Raw genomic sequence first — 19,442 nt, 5'->3', positions numbered from 1 at the left:
CTTCCCCCATCCCCGCCTACAGGCCCTGGCTCCGCCCCAGGCCGGAACCGCCGCGCTGCGTAACGGCGCAGTGACGGGGCAGTCCGGCTGTCGCGCATGCGCAGGGGGCAGCATTACCACTTCCGTGCCGTCTGTCACCTCACGGTCGGTGTCACCGCCCTCGGTGAGCGGCGGCGGGACCGGCACGGGGGTCGCCCTTTCCCCTTCCCCTCCGTTTCCCGGCGCGTGTCTGCCAGGGCTCCGGGTGCCGCCTAGCGGCCGTGCCCGCAGCCCCATCCTCATGGAGGAACCGCTGGTCCTGCACCCCGTGAAGCTCTATGTCTACGACCTGTCCAAGGGCATGGCCCGGCGCCTCAGCCCCCTCATGCTGGGTAAGAGCACGGCAGAGGCACTGGCACCGGCCACCTCCGTGCGGGGCCCGGCCCGGCCCTCCTCTCCCGCCGCCGCCTCCCGGGGGCTCGTGTACCCCCCACGGCCCGGCCTCGCCGCGCCAGTAAACGGGGACGAAATCATCCCCCCTTCAGCCCTGGGGGTAGCTTTTTCCCGCCCGGTATCACTGTCCCGAGGGAACGACCCTCTGGGGAAGGGCTCCCTGAGGGCACGGGCAGCGCTCGGCCGCTGCGCGCCGTGGCCGGTGGCTGAAGCCCGACTTGCGAGTGCGCAGGCCTGGCTTGCGTGCCCCGTGCGTGGGAACAATGTGGGGTTCAGCTGCGGCATCCCTGTCTCCGCTGTCAGCGGGACGAGCTTTGTCAGTGAGGCAGCTCCAGGTGAACAGGGTCTAGCCTCGTTTCCCCCATCTGACCTTTGCTGCTTCGTTGGCGTTATTTACTAAAAGCTAATTAAAACTATTAGCCCCTGAAGTGAGGGAAGGCTGTTTCCGACCCCCTGACTGTTGCGACGCCTTGGCAGGAAGGCTAAACTGGAAGAAAGCCGCCTGCTATTTACAAGGTTATTGAGTTCAGACGGCTCCATGTTGTGGTAAGGCTGGACTGGTCTAGGCATTGGGTGGCTTGTGGTGTGCAGCTAGCCACCTTCTCCTTCCAGGGAGTTTGTAAAAGTTTGCTGTATGCCTCATCAAGAACATGTGCGTTTCGTACTGAACCTTGGAATGGGGATGCAGAGGAAACTTAGGTTTTGCTTTAAGTTTTGGAAATATGAATTAGGAACCCAATGAGAGAGTGGTTTATACTTGTTACATGTAGACTCTGGCCTGTGTCAGACCATCAGTCTGTGTGAGATGAGGCTTCTCCACAGGCTTAGTGTCTGAACAGGTGGCTCTGTGTAATCTTGTTTTACAGTTTGTTGGCATTCAATTCGCTCATCTGTCCTATGAGATTCTGTGCTTTCCTGCAACTTGAAAGTCCAAGTAATTTTTAGCATGAGGTTTCACACACATCAACAGTAGCCCTCACACATCAACAGTAGCCCTCAGGGAAGTAACTTTTCACCTGTTAGTTCATAATAGCCATGTTTTATCTTGTGCTAAGAGTTATAAATCTGAAGACAGAGCTTACCTGTGTGCCTGATTTACCTGTGAGGTGAGCATATTTTAACAAGTCTTATTTCAAAGCATTGGTCCAAGACTTGTACAGAAATAGGTTGTTACTACATGAATCTCCATGCCAACCTTCACATAGGTTGAGTGAAAGCTTTTTAACTCTCTTCTTACCCAGAAAGTCAATCTTGGGATCTTGTAGCTTGCTGAATTTCCACGTAAAAAGACTTGGAGCATGACTTCATTTTTGGTGCATTTAATGCTATCCAATGACTTTAAAACTTTGTGCTTGTGATACAGTTTGGTGCTGAATTTCTAGGAGTCTGAGCAACAAAAAGGAAAACTTAAAAATCTGAACACGTCTCTTGGTAGTGTGGGAAGTATTGCTCACTAGTACTGCCTGGTAACTAGCTGAGTTCAGACATGTTTGTGGAACAGGGCCAAGTAGGCCTGCGTGGTCACAGTGACAATGCAGACTGCAGAATACTTGTGATTATGTGGATCCAGCGACTGGATAGTCTGTAAGATAGATTATTGTTTGTTCCTTTTTTCTTTCAAGTTAAGTATCTTTTGTGCATTTACACTCAGCTCTGTTATACCTCCAAATTATTTTAGAAACCATCCCAAGAGCAGAGTGGTGGGGACAATATTCCTCTTTCCTCATGTACACACCCGTTTTTCTGTGAATAACAACAAAAACTATTGCTGCTTTCAGATAGTCAATAGCTATTTTTCTTTTTTTTTTGTCAGTGATATTCATAAACTGTACATCGTCACAGAAATTGAAGAGGAAAGGATTTTTTACATGATTTAGTGCTAAACATTTGTCATCTTTACTTATGGTATTATTTGCATAGGTGCCAAGTTTGATTGAAACAGGGCTTTTGCTTTGAGCGATAATTCTGTAACATCACCTATATTGAAATACATGTGTGTTAGAGAGAAGAAACAAATACGGTAATTAATTGTGCCAGAATCCTAGCATGCTTGAAAACAGCAGTTCAGGTCGCCCTGCCAAAGGGGAACGAGTCCCTTTCTTACGGGGTTGACCCCTGGAAGAGCATCACCACATGGTGTCTTCAGTTGTTCTAATAAGATCTAGAGGTATTATGGATTATATCAGTACAGCATTCAAGGATCAGCTCTCACCACTAAATGTTATCCTGACTTTTTCAGTATCAGTTCTCTCCATTGTCATTGAATGATGAACCTGGAAGGCAGAGCTCATAACAGGCTTTAGGGTGACTTAATCATGCCCTTTGGGCATGTCTTCACTTTTCTTGGCAAGTTTACTCTTTTTCTACCCAGACTACTTTTCTTCTTACTTTTCTGTGAATTTCCTGTAATTTTTCAGTGAAAAATTTCTATTCTAAAGTATACATGACCAAATATTGTAGTTCAATTGCCTTTGATATCATTTGTTTCATGTTTGTGTGCTGCTGTTCTATGTACACCTTCTCTACAGGTATTTTTCCCCCTCTCTTCCCTATTCTCAGTCTGTGAGACTATATTTGTCTGTTGTCCAGCTACACGATCTAATAATAATAAATGTTAACTTGAATGCACTGAGATTTCTGTTTTTAAGACAGAAACCATAATCCACCTGATTTTGTGGAGGGTAGAGAGGAAAACAGAACAGTTCAGCTTGCAGTGCTGATTTTGAAGTGGATATCCAAAGACAGAGAAATCTTTAAGAAAGATTTAAATCCTGTGGTCTTTAAATCCTCATGGGCTTAAAGAACAAAAGTCTTGCAGCTCTCATGGTTCTCCTGTCTTGTAACTGTGGTGGTTGTTCGTGACTCGCAGAATGGGCAGGAACCTAGTTTACCACAGTAGTTTTGGCTTGGTGTATGAGTTGACTGGGTGTATGTACCTGTTGAAATTTTTGCATGGTGCATTCAGCTGTAGGGATTTAACAACCCAGAAGGAATCTGAGCGAAAGATAACTGCTGAAAGGAGGTACCTTCTGCTTTGTTCCTTTTTTGCAGACCCAATGCATTACTCTGCCTTCCTCCACACATCCTGAAGAGTTTTGAAGTGCTCCAGTGTGAGATTCCATCAGCTTTGCTCCAGAGCATTTGCTAGGGATTTCAAGAAAATCAAGTGCATTACCCTCCCCCAGTCTAGCCTACTACTTGGTCTCTCTAGGTACCTCAAGGAGAAGGGAATTGAAGCAGGCTCCTCCCTTCCATTAGTTTTTTTGCTTCAGTTGAGCCCCCTGCATAGCACATAGGAAAAAGTGCTTGAGTAATAAGGATAATTTTCAGTTTGAAAAGGGCATGAATCTTAATGGATTGGCCTGAGGAAATTACAATATGCAAAGCACTGCTAGAAATATCCATGCTGGGTGACCAGATTATATTGTTTCCAGTCCCACAGGAGACCAGTTCACTACTTCTTGGGGGTCTTTTAGGGTCTTCTGGGGCTTCCTATTATTTCGTTACAGCTTGGGAATGGGTGGTGTTCTTGCACTGAGGAATGGATGACCTAAGCTCTGAATGGAGCACACTAAGTGCCCATCTCCTCATGTAATTCCTTCATGTCTCGAAACTCTCCTGTCCTTCAGTCTAATAATTTGGATTAATATACAAACACCACTTTCAGTTGATATTTAAAAGGCACAGGAACAAATTACATCATGTGGCCCTCAAGACTGGAACAAATTAACTGTGCTAGTGAAATAGATTGGTGAGCATCTAATCTTCCTTCGGCTTGGTGTTCCAGATAAATCCAAGCTTGGAAGTAATCCCGTTTGATTGTATTCTAAAATTATACAGGCTTGCTTGCTTCTTTCAAAATACCCTTGTATTCTAACAATTACAGTCTCCTGAGTCAGTTGTACAATGAACAAATCTTAACTACTTCATTCTCCACATTCCTGTGACTAAGCTGAGAGTCTTGGAATTGTTTAACACATTTGAATGTTGTATTTTTCTCATAGGTCTCTGGCTCATATAAGCACCATGAACGTATTTGAGCTATGAATGTTATAAAGAAAAATAACAGCAAATAAAAAAACTTGTTTACTTGTCAGATGATACTCTGCCTCATTCAAGTAACTCAAATCTTTGAGATGCTTAAGCACACGGATCTGTGCTGAACTGGCATCCCATTCTGAGTTCTCATCGAGTATTTTCAGGAAAGATCCATATAAGCACCTCAGCAAGTGAAAAAAACAAACAACTAAACCCTTAAAGATCAGGTATGTGATCATGTTTCCAAAGACTGACAAACTAGCACCCTAAACTCTCACAGATGTAACACAGTAACTTTCATGTCCATGTTGGTGGTCTGTGACAAACGCAAGGTAGTTTGACTTGCATTAGCTAGTAGTGGAAGCAGATCAAATGAAGTTGAATTGCTTCACGTTTACTTCAGCCTGAGCTGGCACACAGGCGATTACCGTGGGACAGCTGATACTGGTAACTCGACCCTGTGCACTAACTGTTGTATGGTTAAGTGTGTACATCTAAATTTGCAACACCCTTTCCTGCTCAGCAACTCTCTGCCCTTGAAGTATTTAAACTCTCTGGGCATCTTGCTGTTTCTGTTTTACCTGGATGAACAGTACACATCCAGGAGTATAATCCCACCAGGACATTGCTGTTCCGCATTACATTGATGTGCATCATTTGGATTAGCTTTGCTGTAAGTATTGAGTGTAGGGCAATTCCTGCAATTTAAAGGCTTTGGTAGCAGTACTAGTGTATAGTTCTGCTCACACTGCAGCATGCCACAGGAGTTTGGAGTGTTTTGGTAAGGAGTGGAACAGCATGAAGCCTGATGATGTCTGCCAGTATCCCAGATATCTACCAGTATCCCAGAAGGTACTTGTAATCCCTTCTTCTAGACTACTCAGTTCACTATGGGATGTAATCTCTGTTGCACTGTAGGATGATTTGGGGAGACTGGAGGCTTCCTAATAAGCTTGACCTGCTGTTTAAGCTGGACAGTGCTGCCCAAAACAGCTTTATTGGAAAGTGTCACTCAGTGGCCTGAGTACAGTTTGTGCCTTAGCACTGCTACAGCAGTACTGTGCTGATGTATTGCTACACTTGGGCAGCTGGCTGTGGAAACAGAGCAGTGACAATCCTTGCTTGGTCATATTTTTGGGGCTGGTATGTGTACTGAGCCTTCAGAGGCTGAAAACAACATATTTTGTATATAGTGGACAATGTCCAGCAGAAGGCAAGACATAACTCCTTAGTGCAGGCTGCCCTGATTGCTTTACGTGAACTTGTCAGAAGTGGCAGTAGTTGTGAGTGGTCACCCGTTCTGTGCAATGTCTGAGTTTGAGAGAAGGGCAAGAGTCACATAGGAGGATCTTCAGGAAGAAGATGATGGTATCCATGAATGTGTCTATAGAACCTTTTATATGATGCAGTTGACAGACAACACTGAGATTCGTGCTGAGCAGCAGGGAAGGTGCTGCCCAAGTTCCTCAGAAGCTGGTGGTCATTGACTTCTTCCTCTGTCAGTCAGTTTGGAGTTAGGATGGCAAAAGCCAATTGTGCAGCATGGGAAACTGCAGCAGCATACCGCAAATTCTTGATCTTGGATGTCTCTGGGTGATGTGTATGTGGCCAATAATGCCACATTTCTTAGACATGGGATTTCCCAATAGTGTTGTCATTGGAGAGGCTTGCACTGCCTCTGAGCAAGCAAAGTCCACCAGTGGCAGAAAGGGATTTTATTTTGTCTGCAGCAGGCTGCCTTACCGTCATCGGTGCTGCAGATCTGGCATGTTTTCCACAGTGCCAGCCTGGTTAATGTTTTGCAGCAGCCAAGCAAAAATAGCAGGTCAGCAGCTCTGTTAAGATCATCAAAGCAGTGCTTGGCACAAACTGACCTAGCTGAGCAGCCTCAGACAGACCTGCCTTGTGAAGACAGGCAGCTTCACTTGCCAAGAGCTGTTCTGTTATGGCCCTGGCGGTTGCTGCCTGGTTTTGGCTATGGATTTTGTGTGTAGCAGCCAGAGAGGAGTCCCCCAGGATTGGACTGCAGTCTAATGCAAAGTCTCTTTCCTGAATTCTGTTTGGGTTTTGTTCATACAGTCAGAGAATTGCATTGGTGGAAAGGGACCTCTGGAGATCCTGCTCATGGTAGATCCAGTAAGAGCAGATTCTTCAGGGCCCTGGGTAGCTGAGTTCTGAGTATCTCCAAGAATGGAAGTCCCCCATGCTTTCTGGACTCCTGCCCCAGTGTTTGACCACCTTCATGGTAATTTTTTTTTTCCTCTTCCTGAGTTGGGCTTTTCCCATTTTCCAACGAGAACCTGCTGCCTTTCACTGTACAGCTCTGAATAGAACAAGGCTCCCTTTCCTCCATACCCATTGTATGGTTGTAGACAGCAGTAGCCTTCTCTTCTTGAGGCTGAACAGACCAGTTCTCTCAGCTGCTCTTCAATATACAGCAAGCACTCCAGCCCAGTATTTCAGTGTCTTTTGTCCTGGGGGGATCCAAAAGTGCACATAGCACTCCAGGTGTGGTTTCACAAGGGTTGAGTAGGTCAGAAGATTCACATCCCTTGAGATGCTGGCTGCAGTCTTGCTGGAGTAGCCCAATGCAGCCTTTGCTGCAAAGATCTTTTCAAGTAGATATTGTAATTGCAATGAAGAGGTTCCCAGCAGCACCTGTGACTTTGTCAGCATCTGCTATAACTCTCACATTCTTGCACACAGAATCTAGGTGTATAGTGGCAACTTTGTGGAAAGCTTTCATCATTGTTTACTGGAAATGTGTATGACAGTACGTATTAAGATGTTCTTTTTCCATTTAGCACGCAAAAAGGCAGATACAATTCTAGTACGTGCTGCCTTTGAAACATTTTGTTTCTCTGCCCTGAAGGATAAAGTTCAAGTTCCTAGTGGAAAACAGTGATTTATTGTAAACAAATGTGTAATAATTTATTAACAGATATGCAGAACACTAACTATGCAAAGCCAAGCAACAGAGCTTGCTAAAGTTAGGGCAGTGTGCTATGCCCTACCTCACATGTTGCTGATGAGCCTGCAGTGTCACTGGTTTCTGGCAGTTCTAGAGCACAAGGCAGAAGCTCTGATGGAGAAGGTATGGAACAAGGGCCAGAGACTTGAGGAGCACAACAGCACGGAACATGCTAAAGGGGCAGCAAATGCTCCTGAGATGTTGCCACACACTGCTCCACTTCTCTTATTGTTGCTACTATCTTCTGGCCTTCATCCTACTCCATGCCTACATTTCTGTGCAATGGATTGACAGTGAATATGCTTGCTGCCTGGCTATGATCCATGTTACTGACAGATCAGTCCACCTACTTGAAAACTGTGTGCTTGCTTTGACTGATGTCTCTAATGTCACCACAGCCTTTTCCCTGCCTCCACTCTTACACAACCCTCATATGAAGCAGGCATCTATCTCTGTGCCTATTTTGCTTCAGATTTGAGCAGAAAAAATTTGGAATGTGGTAGTGACTGTTTATTCCTTACTTGGACGTGTAAACATCCTTTTCTCGGAACTCGTGAAGGATTATCCTCATCAGTTTTGTTCCTCTGTTTTACCTAATCCTGATGACAGAAAGTTGCTTTTGCCCAAGAAAAAGAACTTGTGAAGAACTACTGCCGCTTCAAAGTAGCATATTTACTCCTGGCACTCACAGACCAAAGCAGCCCTGTCAGAGGAATAAGACAGGATAAATACACCAAGACCCTCTGCTTATAGAAGGGGAAAGGCAATGCCTCTGCCTCCCTGTAGGCCATTGATGCCCATGACACTGATCTAACTAAGGGCGATTGGAGAATATCTTTCCACAGGACAAGTGGGACTGGGACAATGTACCCCCATCACTGTTACCACACCAGGTATTTTAGAAGCAGCTGGACACCAACAGGAGAAGAGTGACCCCTAACACTTCAGCAGAGAGGCCAGCATTCTGGAGGCTTGAAATACTGCTCTGTCAAGCTACTGTTTAGCTTTCGGCCCCTGCTACACTAACTGGGCCTCAGTGTATAATGTTCTGCCTCCTCTTTGGGAATCATAGGGAAAGAGTAAGAGAATGCAACTGAGCCAGCTTCATTTTTACCAAACTTTTTTTTTTTTTAATGAGAGGAATAATTTATTGTTATTCTGAGCAACCAATTCCAGTCTTTGAAAAGCAGATGCAGTGCACTTTCAGCATCATAAGCTGTGGGAATACAAGCAGGGTGGCTGATGGAATAGTTACTAGAGAGAGGAAAGGCTGATAGTGTGATGAGGGATGTAGCCCAATCTTGAGTTAAGGTCAGTTAAGGCAGCGGCCCTCAAGATAGCTAAGAAAAGCCTGAATGTCACAAGCATTTGAATAAAACATTTTTAAAAAGACCACATCTATGAGGCTGCATCTAAAGGAAGAAAATAATATCTAGACATAATGGCCCATAAATTCAGGAAGCAAGAAGGTCTGTGGCTAGCTTTGGGAAGCCTGAGGCTGGTGTGATGTAAACAGACAGTGTCCAAACCAGAGCAAAGCCTGTTGGCCAAAAGTTAACCCATCAGTGCTTTCTGAGCAAATTTTTACTGGAACAGTGCCTCTCATGTTCAGGTGGTGTTTTTTTTATTGTGTCTACACTGATTTTTATCTGGCTCTGGGAAACCTGCAGATGTCTTCAGCAGATCATCGCATTCTGGTATCTAAAAGCTGAACAATAACAACAAAACATCTTGGAACAGATGCTGCTTGGGTATAAAGGATAATGGTGTGGGAAGTGGTCTGCCAGGGGAGAGCACTTATATATGGAGGCTGACTAAAAGGACTAGGAGCCTGCTGCAAGCAAAAGCTATGGTAGAAGAGCACTCGGTCTACTGCTTGGGTTCAGGAAAATACCAAATATTGGTATGCACACAGGTTTCCTGTTCTAATTTCAGTTTTCTGGGTGTTGTGCACTTTGGCAAATTACAGCTGTAGCACATCTGTCATAGCATGCAGTTGCTGCCTACAAGTTTATAAAGGGGTACACTACCAGGGAACAAGCCTTTGGGTTGTGATAGATAAAATAATTGAGCCTAGAGCAGTAACAGCTGGTGACCCTTTGAAGAGAGGTTTGATCTTGAGATCCTACCATGAACACAGAGAGATTTGTTTCCCACTTCTAGGGAACTGGAAAAGCATTTCAGAAGGAATTTTTCTCTGAGGCACAATGATATCAGTTTAGTGGTGCCTGAAGCAAGTCCTTGCTGATGTGTTGTACAGAACACACAATTTTATAACTTGTATAACTTCCAACCCTGCACTCCTCTCCCCCCAACTCCCACTTAAACTGATAATTTTTTAAGGCCAGGGGGAGGGAGGGAAAGGAGGAAACCATGGAATAGATTATAGACTGTCACCACAGATCATATGTTCAAGTCAGATCTTTTCATTAGTTACTGGAAAAGAAAATGGAATACTCTGTGCTGGCTAACTGCCTGCAATTATGAAATCAGTGTAAAATTCAACTCTTCTGGCCCTGACTGAAGACTCTAATTTTAAGAAAAGGTTTCTTTTCCTGGTCTGTAGACACAAGGCCAAGAAAGGTAAGCACTGGCAGGATAAGATGGTGTTGCCATGTCTGCATGCAGGAGGAAAAAAGTACAGCACTAGTGTGGATGGAGAAGTTAATTTGAAAGAAAGACATTCTGTTTCTTTAGAAGCAACTCTGGGATGAAATCTTTGGTATTACTGTCATGGTAAATTAATAAGCATGGTTCCTAAGTGATTGACAAAATAGGCTGAAATCTGGAAAATACGTTGCTAATAACTCTTCTTTTCTCTGCATACAGGGAAACAGCTGGATGGCATCTGGTAAGTGACTAGATTTAAATTGTGTAATGTGTGTTAAACACTGTGTGGTGTAGGAAGTATTTTCAATATGAGATTATGTATGCTTCAGATCTTAAGAACATTTTGGTGCTGAAGAGAGACCAAGGTACTCTCTGTTCCTGAATAACAGATTGACAGTAAGATGATGTATAGTCAGGTGCTGCTTAAACTTCTCCATTCAAAGCTCAGTGGACCCCATGAAAAAAAAAGCATTGGTAGTAGTTGTTGTGTTTTAGCGCACTTGTACACTTTTTCAAGGATAGGATGTTGTCCTTGTCCCAAGCACTTTGTCTGCTAATTGCAGGCATGACTAAATATGAGAGTAAAGGAATAGGTGGGAAGAAGGTATTACAGAATCAGGTGTTCTGGCATGTAAGAGCAGTGGCTACATTTGGTTACAAAACACTCTCCAGTTTAACTCGTATCAGGGGGTTTTTCTAAAAAAAATAAGGCCAAAAAACCCCCAAACCCTTGTCCATCCATTTTCCACTCTATTGATACATCTCCAGTGATTGTCTTGACTTTCATCTCAGTCAGCGTCTGTCAGTGTGATAGCAGGGCTAGTGCTCTCTATCTCTGTGACTTCACTGTCAACCCTTTAGCTGAAATAGGCTGCTGGAGATCTCGTGCTGGTGTGAAAGTTCCTCTTTTCCTATGTTCCTTCATGCTTGGGCACCTAGCTAAGCCTGTTCTTTCCCAACCACTTACAGAGTTACAGTAGGCTTGATAATGATTGCTTCCATATCCATTCATGTCCCAGCAGATCCTGTTCCTACTCACAGAAATGCATTTTTTCTTTCAGTTATTCTCTTCATGATGTCCTTGAGCCTGTAAATTAACCAGTAATTTATGTGCTAGGTTAAATATTTCCTTTTTCACCTGTTTTTTGTTCTCTGTGGCAGGCACACCTCCATAATAGTTCATAAGGATGAGTTCTTCTATGGCAGTAGAGGAATCTCCAGCTGTCCACCTGTAAGTTAAGCTTATTTTTCTGATAAGATAATTTTGTGATAGGGTTACCTGATCAGAATTGCTTGTATCGCTGTCTTTTAGAAAAGCACCAAGAGGCTTCTGAAATCAGCAAGATGTGGATGCTTGCCATGGTTGCCCAGGGCATCTAAGGAAAACGAAGCATGGACAGTGGGTTTAAGCCCCTCTAAATATAGATTTGGGATTGCTTCTGCTGCTGGAGTCTGTCTATCCAAGATACCTTTTGCAGCTGCACTGCCAAAATTACACCTTGTCTAATTCTGTATTGATAGGTTTTACATGGAGACTTAGCAACTGAAGGCATCCTTTTTAAGATAAAAAAATAAAATTCATAATACTTTGTCAGACCTTTCTGTTCTCGGAGAGGCAAAACTGATCGGCCATTCTTCTAAAGCAGAATTTTGCCATAGCTTAGAGCTTTTAGCACAAAGAGCTAAGTATACAAGCTGAAATGCAAGTTGCATGTTCCTCTTTCTCTGAGTGCAGAACAGGGGAGGCCAGTAGGGCTTTTTGCTGGACAAACATACCAAAAGTTTTTCCTTTTGTGCCTGGACAAGCCACAATAGCTCTATTCAGTAGAGTCCTCCAACAAATTCAATCTGTCCGTTTAACATTGTCTTCTGGCTGTTAATTTTTACAGGGAGAGACAGTGCTTGGCCCCCCAGACTCAGTTGTTGACCTGGGGAATACTGAAGTCACAGAAGAAATTTTTCTGGAATATCTTTCCTCTTTAGGAGAATCTATGTTTCGGTAAGTAGCAGCTTGTACTATATATATAACAAAAAAAGCCTTTAGGGGAAGGGGTGCAGAATGGAGGAAGGTATTAGAAAACCATTTCTGCTCACAAAGGTTTGTCTGCTTAGTGTATTATTTGGTACTCTCCAAATACGAGGCTAGAACTTATGCACCGATACACAAGGAGCTACTAGCTAGGCCGTGGCGTGCCAGCCTTGACCTAGGCTGGGAAAGCATTCTGCCAGAAAGTCTTTCACAGAGCTTTTTGTAAAATGGAATAATGCCTGAAATGCCTTTGAAAGAATCACCAGGGAAAACCAAGGCGCTATATGAAATATTTCAGTAAATATTGCTTTGCCCCATGAAGTCATATATGAAGCGTTGTAGTAAACCTGCTGACTTTCAGATGAGTCAAAGCAAGGTCTTGACTGTTAAAGAGTCTATTCTACTTCCCACAAGAATAGAAAACAGTAGCATTTAGTGTTCTGGCTATATTTCAATGTCAATAATTCCTGTGATTTCTCATTATTCCTTTTGTGTTTTTAATTGAAGAAAGCTGACCTTACTTACCCTCTAAAAACACATTGTATAAAGTCAGTGATACAAAGAGATACCATTTTCCACCCTTATTTAATGGAATTTGAAGGTGAACTGATGTCTGTATTCTACCTATTCGCTTCAGAATTCTTTGTGGTGAAAAAAGTGCTAACGTAAGGAGGTGTTCCTCATCAGGCATCTAAGTTTTTCTGCTTGTTAGATTTATTGGTGAGTCTGTCTTTTTATGTTTCAATTCCTGTTCTGTGGCACAGAAGAGAGTCTTATAACTTCTTTGACCATAACTGCAACACCTTCAGTAATGAAGTGTCACAGTTCCTGACAGGAAGGAAAATCCCGTCCTACATCACTGACCTTCCAGCTGAAGTTCTTGCCACGTGAGTATGGATGCCACTCCTCTCTGTAGTGTATTGCTTCATGCTTAAACACTTGACAGAGTCAGTGGTACCAGTTTTTGCTGTCTTTCCTTGACAATCAGCATAAGATTAAGGAGGGGATGCTATTTGCTTTACATCAACACTTACAACACTGTACGACAAGTGCTGAATGGCACTGGCATTGCTAAGACGATAGGAGAAGGTGTGCTTGTTCTGCCTTTAATTATTTTGTGATGTCACTTATATGTGAGCAGACAAGCATAGAAAGTTTCAGAAAATGGTGCCATTTTTTTTAGTCTTAGGAAACCAATATTTCTTAAAGGTCACTTCTCTTACTCTAAGTACCGTAACTGCTGTGGAGGTTTCAGCTTTGCTCATGAAGAGGCAGGGGAAATGTAATTTTAAAATTAACGCTGTAGTTTTAAAGCTAGGACTGAATGGAAAAAGAGGATATGAAAAGAGGAAATTAATTCCTGCCTGGTAGTTTAGCTCAACTTTTTTTTTTTTTGACTCAGCTAGTGAGGAACCCCGTGGAATGATTTGAGCTCCATCATTTAGGTCTTATTTCTTATAACAATGGTATACCACGTTATTTGTGAGACACACGTCTTCTGCACTGGGCTCTTACTGCTTCAGATCTCTCAAAATCAGCTAAAGTCTCTAACAGAGTGAGTCGTATTGAAAGATGAACCAGGTGCTACAGAATGCAGCAGAAATTATTCTACGAGTGTTGAACCATTGTCTTGTAAGGAAGCTAGAGGCTATTTTTCTAGTAGTCTTTAGTATTGATGTGGTACTTAACAGAGGACTGCAGTTGCATTACAGGGATTTCACTTGCATGCTTAAGTAGAATGAATTACTAAAAGCCAGTTTCAGACACAGTATTCCTACACTGGCAGTCTGGGCATGTTAGGACTCCAAACTAGCTTATATAAAATCATGTTTAAGATTCTTAGTTATGAACAAGAAGCTCTCTTTAATAGGTTAAATTAGTTTGCTTTAGTTTGTAGTGGAAGTCTGTTCTTCAAATTTCCTTCTACAATGCTGGTTTAATTGCTCTCTAGGAAGTGACTGCACTTCAGTAGTAAATGGGAGAAGTTGTTCATCAAGTAAGCTGTTTGAGATGTTTATTTCTTTACCTTCTCAGACCTTTTGGACAAGCTTTAAAGCCCCTTCTGGACTCCATCAAGATCCAGCCAGCCGGAGGAAATACCTTCAGCAGACATAATGGACAGAGCTAACGGGAGTGACCCAGCGTGCCCAGCCTTACCAGGCCTCTTCCTTTTTAAACGTGAATCTTCCAGATTTCTATTTTATAATTTCCATCAGAATTAACTCTACAGAAGTTACAATTTTTAAAATTTCCTAGGGAGAGGATTTATCAGGGTGCATGTAAGACAGTGCTACCAAAAAGATTGCCATAATTTCTAATACTATTATACTAATTTATAAAAGCTGTCTTGTCAAGTGCTAAGTCTCTCCTGTGCTGGTAAGTGGGAATTCATTCCAGGAGCATTCAAGGGCCCATTACACAATTGAGAGTAAGTAAGGGGATGTTCTAGCCATCCCTTGCAGGCTTGCATCTTTCTCCTGTCACTGCATATATTGGGGGGGGTAGTTGCTGAAGTCTGTAGCAAAAAGACGAAGTATTGGTAGCCTAAGAAGTGAAAGTGTCCCAGGATTAGTCTTCTGCATATTTCATCGACATTATGTTATTTGCTCAGGGGAAAAGCTGAACTCATCGGATGAGAATATTTGCAGTGGCACAGCTGTGTGGGAAAGGTGAGCAAGCTGGACTGCATCAGTGTCACGCTCAAAAGTTGAAAATTCCAGTGGGACTGTATGTGGGAGGGAGGCTGGAACCGAAGGTTACCAAAAGTCTGGTCATGCTAGATCCAAGAGTTATGGGAAAGAACAGAATCTCATGAGCAGAAGTGGTGGAAACAGATTTTAAGTGAAAGTAAAATTAAGTGAAATGTTTCTTTCTCACATGTAAGCTTATCAGCAGATAGACAGAACCTTGTAAACTATGTATAAATCTTTACATAAGAGCTGGGGTTTTTTTCTTACAGAGCCAGAGTTACAGTAGTACAGTAAGGCAGGAATAGCATGGCAACTGCACAGTAACATAAGGTGGACCAATTCTGCCTTCAGTATCTAGTTGCAGACACAGTAGGAGTTCCAGCTTTCTTAGATCTTGCTGTCCTTTCCAAAGCAGTCAAGAACATCACAGAGAGGGCTCTGCTTAAGTGTAAAAGAAAGAGGTGGTAGGTCTCCCCAGATGTAAAGAAAATAAGGAAGAGTAAAATTAAGCTTTTCTTTGGAACAATTGAGTTTATTGGGATACATGCAGAAGCAGTCCTGTCCTTAGATTGACATTAGATTGCATCAATAATGCATCTTCTTGTTTTAGATTCTTACAGCTTTGCAATTATTTGCAGTGGAAAAAGATTGGGGGAATGAAAGAATAGGCACACTGCTTTCTTTTCATGCATGTATGTACACTATTTTCCTGAACAATTTTGTAGCAGTTACATTGAGGAAGAAACACAATAAAGACATCGGACAAACCACAAAACATTGCTGATGCTCCATAAATGGGAATGCTGCTGAAAAAGCATCTATGCAAATGTATAGCCCTTTGTCCAGTGAAAAGTATTGCTGCAAGTTAAGTCCTGCATCTCAAACTTGCTACACTGGAAACTTCACAGAATCATCTAGGCTGGTATTTTGCCAATTATTAGGCCTAGCATAAAGGACACAGCCAGCATAAAGATGAACCAATAACCAAATTGTATTTGATACAAAAGGGTCAGTACATGGGTGAGCACTGGGGGTACAAACAAGTCAGATTATACATAATTGACATCAATCCCACTGAGCCCAACAGTGACACTGCACAACCAACAATGGGTGGAATAAATGGTGAAATGCAGTCTCCCATAGAAGGGATGGGAGACAACCAAGTCAACAAACCAAACACATAAGACCAAGGAAGCCACATACCAAATCTCTACACAGCCCACATTTACAAAAGCCAGACCTGACCGGAGCCCAGTCCTAGGGAGGCAGGAGGTCCTTCCCCAACAGGGAACTCTGCAAAGTGCATCCATCTCACAAACAGACACTGCCCCTGCCTGCAAGTGGTCCCAGCTTTTATCCCTCAGTGGGACACCTGACCTTTGTTTACTTACTGCAGACACCTGGGGCTCCTTTACCCAATGGCTCTGTCTGCAAGGGCCGCACCCTGGAGGGAAGCCCAAAGGCAAACTCACCCCCCCTTTGTGAAGGGATGTGAGAATCACCCATATGTCAACCTTAATTTGGGGCTTGGGGTTGAAACCCCAAATACTTTGTTGCCCTGCACCTAGTGGAAATAGTGTACTGACTGTTTCTCAGTTTTGTGTGTACCTGCTCTCAGTCCACAGCACTGGTCATTACAGCCCAGATTTTTTTTTTTCCTTGTCCTCCTCTGCTTGTGCCATCAGCTTCTCCTTAAGCATTTCATTTGATGGACTGGACTTGGAGACAGCTTTAGGTTAGTATAGACTGGTTTATACAAAAGCTTTCCCCAACAATATGTCCTGTTTGCAAAAAACATTCTATAACAAATCCTTTATTAATGACTTCTGGTGCTTTTGGAGGAAGGATTGGTGTTTGGTTTTTGCTAAGCCATAGCTTATACTCCAGTCTTTTCCCATACCTATTCTGTTAAGAGTAACCAGTCTCTCATCTTAATACACACATGACTGTGCTACAAAATGTACAAATGCACGTTAGAGATCTTGGAGCTTCTGTAGTTGAACAGGTACACTCAAGCTGGTGATACAGTGTGGCCCAGTATCTAGGTATGCTAGTTTGGTGGCTGCAAGCAGCACAGCTGTGGTTGCTTGTCTTCCAGCAAACTATGACTTGAAATGTAGCTGCCTGTGGTGGAAGCACTGGTGCCATGGTTTCTGCCCCACACTCTTGCACAATATGCCCTATATGTCCACCACTTTAGAGGTCTTGAGCCTGGTTTCTGCTTGGCTGCCTACATCAGGACTTTCTACAGACTCTCAGCAGGCAGGAAAGAAAAGGAAGATATTCACCGCATGCATTTTGCAATCTGCCCTTCACCTCCTGAGCAGCCCTTTTGCAGAGATAATGCTGCTTCTCTAAGGTTACTGGGTAAAATTTCACTCAGCCGTATTCTGTTTGCAATAGCCAAGTTGCTCCTAGAGGGTCTCCTGGGCTCAGGACCTACCCTGTGTTTTGTGGCAAAAGAGCTGTAGGAGGGAGTGCTGTTTGCTTGGTCTTACTGGGTAATGAGACACCTGTACCCTGTGGGCCTCTTAGGCAACCCATTTTCTCCAAAGATGGTTATGTGCAAATTGCAGGACTGCACCCCCAACATTCCACCCAGCTGTACCTACTCATAGGAGCATAAACTAGACTGAGAAGTGTATGTAAGTATATATAGGTGATGAACTTCAGCCAGCTGATTGACAAAGGGGCAGGGAAACTGAATTCCTGAAAGGGGACAGAACCCTTTTGCCCACACTTACTATTCTGTCTTGTATTGTTGGGGTTCCCCCATGCCATTTTAAAAATGTTAATAACATCTTTAGCCAGAAAGTGATGTTTTGATTTATCTGTATTTTTTTTTCTATTACAATAAAAAGAAATACAGCAAGTTTTCCTGTTTGAATGTATGTGTCCACACAGCTGCCCAGCGTATGCAGCTGACCAGAAGTAGTGGTCTTCACTCTGATCCCAGCTGGAAGGTGCAAGATGAGAAACTGTCTGAGCAGTTTGTGCCAGGTATTGCTACTGGAAGTAGCAGCAGCTACTGCCCTGTGCTAGAACTGGTCACAGGCAATATTCTTATTTAAGTTTTGGAAAATTTTCCTTCTGTATCACTGTGGTATCTTATCAGGACCACACTCCTGAAGCTTGATACAGCTTGGGTGAGGTGAATGAAGACTGGACAGTAGGTGTTCTGTCAGCATGGATTTTGTGCAGCCCTTGCTCATCTAAGTATGCAAGAATTAAATGTCTAATGTCTGCTGTTGAAGAAGAGGCCCAAGAGAGCTTAAGCATAGAAAAAGGCTCAGCTTTTCCTGATTGTCTTAATGTTACTACTCTCAAAAGGAAAAAAGCACTTTTGAGAAGTAGACTTCATGCCTGGGTTCATCTGAAGCTGTAGAGGGGATACTAGTGAGGATTGTGTAGCACTGCCCATCATGCCTTTGCTGGTGGGCTGTTAAGGAGCAGGGGGAACACATGGCTCTGGGGAAGAAATGAAGTCTGCTTGATTTAGCCTTCTGAATGCTTATTAATGGCATCCAAATGATAAACCACACAGTTTACTGTTTGTATAACAGTCTGTAACGGTGTAATACAGAAAAGGGCTTGTAACAGAAGGGGGCTTTAACAAAGATTCACGATTGTGGTTATTTTGGGCTGTTATTCAGATGTGGTAGCGGTTTGCTATCAAGTGCCAGTGCTAGCACCTCATAAAATACCTGGGAACACATAAAAGGAAAACCTTGGCCTTAATGGCAGCCCCAGGCAGAGTGTAAGCCAGCACTCACAGCCACTTACCTTCTAAGCCTCAAACAAAATATTTGCTGTTGCTGCTAGTAACAGAGATTTTATTCATGACAACAGCTGCTGCCTATCCAAGCAGCAATCAAGGGAACGTATCAAGAGTGGTTTAAGTGCAAACTATTAAATAACCGAAACAGCCGCAGCAGCCCTGTTCTCAGAGCTAACCCAGATGAAGGAACACGCACAGCTGTACGCAGCTGCACTTCACTAAAAGGCAGGCTTGTACTCTTGGGGAAACCAAGATGATACAAGTCCTCACTGGATGATATTAAATGGCAGTTGGGGTAGTGGGAGAGGTATTTTGGCTTGAATAGAGTTCCTAAAGCAGTGTGACAAATAAGCTGGAGAAAACACAGAAGGTAGGTCAAGGTTTGGAAATCTCTCCTGGTAGCATAAACTCAGTGGCACTGTAGGACAGCAGAAATGTAAACGCTGACCTGTATTTTAGCAGACTTCCCAATTCTGGGAAGTGCCCCGAGGTGGCACTGCTGCCTTGTAGTGCCAGAATGCACCTGAGTCCAGGGAGGGCAGCTCCTGCTTTTGGGATACCAAGAGTAATAATGCAACAGGCAAGGAGGAAGGTCTCACCCAGACAAGGCGGCTGCAGGTAGGAGCAGCCAGGAGACTAGACTATGGGGGCAGCCTGAGTTATGACAAGAACCGAGTGCCTCTGTAACACCCGGACTTATGAAAAATAAAGGCTTGGATTTCTGAACCCCCAGGAGTTCACCATGTATCTGTCCCCATGGCTGTCTTTTGAGAGTCCTGGACATTAGCTGCGTGGGAGAGCAGCTCTTTGGCTTCTGGTAGTCAAGCAACCCAAATCCATGAAGGCATCCCTACTCACTTTTCAGCATGCCATATGAGGTTGAAGTTGTGAGTG

The 19,442-nt window shown here is 43.5% G+C and overlaps 1 protein-coding gene across 1 annotated transcript; it reads left to right on the top strand.

Annotated features, from left to right (window-relative positions):
• Window positions 1–95: 95 nt before the first annotated feature.
• On the top strand, window positions 96–17,636 carry DESI1 (desumoylating isopeptidase 1). Its single transcript, XM_074902583.1, has 6 exons — window positions 96–371; window positions 10,271–10,292; window positions 11,213–11,282; window positions 11,941–12,050; window positions 12,845–12,967; window positions 14,115–17,636. Exons 1-6 carry the CDS (start codon window positions 281–283, stop codon window positions 14,206–14,208), a joined length of 510 nt encoding a protein of 169 aa, XP_074758684.1. The 5' UTR covers window positions 96–280; the 3' UTR covers window positions 14,209–17,636.
• The last annotated feature ends 1,806 nt before the right edge of the window (window positions 17,637–19,442 follow it).

This window comes from Athene noctua, chromosome 3 (assembly GCF_965140245.1).
Source record: "Athene noctua chromosome 3, bAthNoc1.hap1.1, whole genome shotgun sequence".
In the NCBI taxonomy this organism is placed as follows: Eukaryota; Metazoa; Chordata; class Aves; order Strigiformes; family Strigidae; genus Athene; species Athene noctua.
The sequence above is the reverse complement of the archived record's forward strand: the minus strand, read 5'-3'. Positions and strand labels throughout refer to the sequence as shown.

Coding starts and splice junctions, on each gene's coding strand:
- DESI1 (XM_074902583.1), top strand. CDS start 281: ATGGAGGAACCGCTGGTCCTGCACCCCGTGAAGCTCTATGTCTACGAC. Junction 10,293..11,212: donor AAACAGCTGGATGGCATCTG/GTAAGTGACTAG, acceptor TCTCTGTGGCAG/GCACACCTCCATAATAGTTC. Junction 12,051..12,844: donor TTAGGAGAATCTATGTTTCG/GTAAGTAGCAGC, acceptor TCTGTGGCACAG/AAGAGAGTCTTATAACTTCT.